The sequence below is a fragment of the Acanthisitta chloris genome, unplaced genomic scaffold, assembly GCF_000695815.1.
Source record: "Acanthisitta chloris isolate BGI_N310 unplaced genomic scaffold, ASM69581v1 scaffold1098, whole genome shotgun sequence".
Lineage (NCBI taxonomy): Eukaryota > Metazoa > Chordata > Aves > Passeriformes > Acanthisittidae > Acanthisitta > Acanthisitta chloris.
The window spans coordinates 159,405-164,495 of record NW_008687374.1 but is presented as its reverse complement, the minus strand read 5'-3'; the positions used below and the strand labels follow the sequence as shown (position 1 = coordinate 164,495).

The following is a 5,091-nucleotide window of genomic DNA, read 5'->3' as shown; positions in this document are numbered from 1 at the left end:
AACTTTTCTGTCCGGTGATGATGCTGTGGTGAGCTTGCTGGTCTGAAAGCCATCTCTCGTGGATTTCTGAGCTGGCCAGATCGAGAGAGATTAAAGGACTGACCAGCCATCAGGTCTCTTCAGGGGGATACATCTCTTCAGCCCCTGGCACTCGGGTGCTCGTGGCGAGGGGAGCAGGACATCTCCGTGTAGGTGGCTCACTGGCTCGCTCCCCTCGGGGGTGAAAGGCTGTGTTTCTCCTCGCCAGGTCTCCTCTGCAGAGGAGAAGAGGCAGATGAGACTCCAGGACTGCCCCCAGGGCAGAACTTTGTAGCTCTCTCAGCATCCCTCTGCAGCGTGGATGTGAGCCACGGGAGTTGGGGATGTTTGAGGCAGTCTCTGCCAAGTGACACCTAGCAGCTGCTCCGGAGGCTTTTGCATGGTCTCACACTCAAGGGCTTTGCCTGTTGTGAAGATGTCCATGGTGTTTCTGTGAAGCTGAGGTATGGCTGCAGGAAGGTTACTGCTGTATGCTGGCCTCTCTTTAGCTCTGTGTGCCCTGGGCATGCTGGCTGTGGCGATCTGCTCTGACCATTGGTACGAAACTGATGCCAGGAAGCACAGAGAGAGGTGCAAGAGCATCACCACTAAGAGAAATGATCCTGGCTTCATTTATAACTCCAACAACAACCTGCCTCTCAGGGCCAGCAGGTCTAGGTTGGACCGCTGGGAAGGGAAACTCCTCTTGGCAAGAAACAGGAGGCAGATCTTTGCTATGAGCGCAGTCGACGAGTGCAACAGACAGTACAACTCCACCAACATGGGGCTCTGGAGGAAATGCCACCGACAAGGATTTGACCAAGAGCTGGAGGAGCTGATTGCCAAAGGTAAGGGCTGTTTTTTTTACCAAATGAACATGCCAGGCCCTCCTGAGATGAGCAGGGGCTGAGCAGAGCCATTTGGGCTCACAGATGGGAGCTGGCATCTCTAGCCAAGTATCTCTTCTTGCAATGGGTGTACTGGCCTGGGCACTGGGTCCAGGAACATTGCCAGGGCAGTTCCCCACGGGGTCTTTTCTGCTGAGACGTGGGGTTTGGAAGCAAGAAGGCAGTGGGGGTGAGAACAGACACACCCCAGAATGTGTCTTTCATCTCTCTCTCTCTCTTTCTCTAAGCTTGATACAGTCTGCCCATCACCATGGTATCAGGTTATTTTCCACACACAAATAAAAAGTACTAATAAAGCAGACACTGGATTTTTGAAAAAAATTTGTCTGACCCTGGTGGCTCAGGCAAAGTACACAGTATTTTATTAGAGGCTACAGATGTGTGTATTTCATCATTCCCTTATTGAATGCCCCATCAGTCCTGAAATGCACCATTTGCAGTGCTCACATATAGGTTTTTTCTATCCTCAAATGGAGAGTAAACAAAGAGAAATGCTAAAGAGCAGGAGGAAACCCAGCTTGCTGTTTACACTGAGCTATGTTTTGGATTATTTTCAATATCTACAAAACATTACATGAATCTTTTAGAAAGGAATAATTTTCTCTTGGGGTGGAGATGCATCTGTTTGCCTGTAGCATTTTTGTGTTGTGTTTTTTTTGTGTCTTTTGGTCCTTCATTTTAATTTTTCCCCCAAGGTAGTAGTTCAAGGTGATGGTCAGTTTGCCCCAAACGTTTCTTTGATCCAGAGTATAGAAAAGGGACACATGCATAAAATCCAGCCTAAACATCCTGTTTATAGAAGATGCATGGATTTGCAGGATGATGAGGGTTTCAGTAAAGAATGACGGCATCTTTGCTACCCACAGCATGGTTACTCTGTACTACAAAATACCATTTCCCTCCCATGGTTCTTCTGTTGCATTCAGAAGATTCCCCATTGGTTTATTCCCACTGTAGTGAAATAATTGCTTCCTGCACCATGCAATCTTTAAAAATTCCTGTTTTCTAAGTGTGCTCTCTGTCCCAAACTCTCTCGATAGCCTGCACTAATTCCCTCTTCAGACATTACGAGTGGAATTATTACTTAAAGCTAATTATTCACAAGAGGTGTCCTCTCACATGTTTGCCAATGTACACGTTTTGTTCCGTATGTTTTACAAGGGAGCAGTGGAGGTGAGTAACATGGTATAGACTTGCAGCATAACAGTACAAACAGATGTGTACCAGGGAGCCTAGATCAGTGGTTGGGATCCTGCCTGTGTTGCTAGGGACCTTTAATATCTAGCTGCATTTTAACAACTCCTGTGAAATAGATTTGATATCTTCAGCCTCATTTGTAAAGGCCAAGTGCACATGTCCAAAGCGTGTCAGCACCCTGGCACCCTGCTGCTGGCTTCAGTGCCGGGGGAGGGATTCCTGTTTCTGTCTAGGTGAGGGTGAGTATGTGCTGGGCTGGCCGTGGAGGGCTGGATCACTCTGCCACGTGTGCTTGCTGTGCTGGGGGCATAAACAAATTCAACCTTGACAGTGGCTGAACATGTCACCAGAGCTCACCTTTGGTGAATGGAGTTGCAGTTATTAGAGAGGTTTTTCATCTTGAGATAAGTGATAATCATTCCTCTTTCTCTGCCTGCCTTGTCCCGGGTTCAGGAACGTCCGTTTCTTCTGCCAGAAACTGCTGAAATTGCCTGGCACTGGGTTATGTGTAATGGCAGCTCTGCTAAGTGTTAACCACAGAGAAAACGTGGCAAATGAAGCTGAGGTGGTTCAGTGCAGGAGAAGGTAGTCTTTGAAAGGTCTTGCAGTAATTTGTGTAAGTGTGTGTGTGTGCGTACGGTGAACTAACTCTACATGCACAACATTCAGCTGGTAGCAAGGGATTCCCAGGCTCAGGTGCAGTGAGTGTTCCTGCACACATGCACCTGGACATATGTGTCTGCAGATGGCCAGAGAGCCACTTCGCAGAGTCGCTGCCCCAAGGTCAGAAGTGCAAATCCTGCACATAAGGGAGGTGTGTGCAAGTGTCAGTGTGTGCCACTTCTTGCCTTCTTTAAAGGTTTTTTGATGCACATTTAGCAAACTTTGTTGCATGCTGAGGGAAATGTTAAAGTAGGAAAAAATGTTAAAGTAGGAAGACTGATAACACTGAACACCAACATCTGATAGTCTTTCTGGAGCGAGGGTCTGCCTATACCATAGCTCTCATCCATGATGAAGAGTCACACACTAATATGTGTTCCTTTGGCATCTCCAGATCAAAACATAGAAAAGGAAGTATAATGGCAATTTGACAAAACAAAGTGTTCGACCTGCTCAGAAATAAACAATAGAGATGTTTCTTTACAATCCTCAGTTATAAGATGAAAGTGAAGTAAGTGTTGTCACTGTCCAATGTTGAGAACAGCTGGGAGTTCAGAATGAGGCAATATCCAGGTTCATCTCAACAGAACTGTCATGGAAGTAGAAACTACTAGTTTCCACTTCCATGACAGATACTTGCCTGGGAGTTGGAGATTGCAGGGGTGGGTGCCTGGGCAGAGCATGCCCTGTGCAGGTGTAAAGAGCTGCAGATGTTCTCTACCTGCAGTAATCAAATAACCTTTTGGAGCACATATTCCTACACAGATGAAATCTCTCCCTCTATGAGCTCCAGGGCAAATACCATATAAAAGAGGATGTTATTGCTGCATAGACCTTTTACTCTCCTTCCTCTATTAATTTAATCTAGCACACCTCTTCCGGAACTGGAGAAAGTAATGCAGGTTCTGGCCCCAAATATTGTGTGTAATTGAAGGTAAATTTTGTTAAGGGTTGGGATTTTTTTTGCTGTTGTTTGTTTGCTTATTTGTTTGGTTTTAAAGCTGGACAGGATCTGTGATCCCTTTATTTTAAAACAGATCCTACAGTTTTCCCTAGGCATAACTTCCAGTATTGAGAATGGTAGATTTGTCTATCAAAGAATAACAAAAAATGGTCATTAAGAGCCTAACTAGCTTTGCAAATACCCTGCAGTTATTCTGCTTATGAACTCTGCTGAAATTAATACAAGCTATAGGCAATGGCTTGTGGCAGGATCAGGCACTGTGGTACTTGGTAGTATTCTGATACCAGTGGTTTTAGAAACCAGTTCTGTTCCTGAATAGTCTGTGCCACTTCTGTTCTATATTCATTAATTTTTACTTTCTGTGAAATAAATCATGAATCTTTATGTTGGATTTTGCTAGAAAAACTGGAGATCTGTTACATCAGGTTTTTTATGGGTAGACATAATAGACACTAATGCATATATAAAATAGTTGGTCCTATTTATATTTCTTCTCTTTTTTAATATTTTTATAGAACCCATGTGCATATTTCAAAATAATACAGTGAGAATTAAAAGAGATTGTCACAAGTAAGCACACTCAGGGAGAGCCAGGCAAGCATGAGACTGAAGGCCTGAAGAATATTCTAAAGCTGTATCAAAATTAGGTAGTTAATATCTTCTTTTTGTCATTGAGGGAAAAAAAATCAAACCTGAGACAACAGAAATTGCAGTCAATAAAGAAATTACTGGATTTGAATATGCAAAACGAAGTCCCAGTCTTGCTAACTTTCCTCACCTAAATAATCTTGATTTCTGGGAATGGACTACTTGGACTGAGGGAAAGCACAGACAGACCAGTCAAAAAGAAAGAGCTAACAGAGCTGTTCCTCTGATCCTGCTTGCATATCTGATCAAGTCTTTTAGCATCTCAGGACCAGAGTTTCATCCCTGACCCCTCAAGCCTTGCAGAGTCAGGAAATGCTGGCTCTGGGGTTGTTCAGCACAATACTCTAAGCTTCTTCTGATTCTCAGGTGTTTGTCCAGTCTCCTGCACGAACTAAACAGCTCTGATGCCTAACACCCCTTTGAATACAGTGTTCACTATATCCTATTAGATCCACTGCTTGCCTGTTTCACATGGAGTTTCTAGCAAAAGCAGCAATCCCTCACCCTAGCAAAAGTTCCCAGTCAACCAACCACCTCCACCACTAAGCAAGCAGATAGTTGGAATGCAAAGTAAGTGTCCAGTCGTGGCTGGGAGAAGGCAGATTTATGTCCTGCTTTGGCAACCAGTAGCTCACAGCTCCTTGTGTATGACCTGTAACTACCCAGAAAGAAATTGAAAAGCCACAGAGTCTG

At 44.5% G+C, this 5,091-nt stretch overlaps 1 protein-coding gene across 1 annotated transcript in view; it reads left to right on the top strand.

The window, feature by feature from the left end:
- Positions 1-484: 484 nt before the first annotated feature.
- The window catches only part of TMEM178B (transmembrane protein 178B), a gene marked incomplete at its 3' end in the record, with an annotated part of 61,043 nt that continues 56,436 nt past the window's right edge, over positions 485-5,091 (top strand). The window contains exon 1 of the mRNA XM_009080540.1: positions 485-866. Coding sequence (XP_009078788.1) covers positions 485-866 — 382 coding nt within the window. The remainder of the gene's footprint in view (positions 867-5,091) is intronic.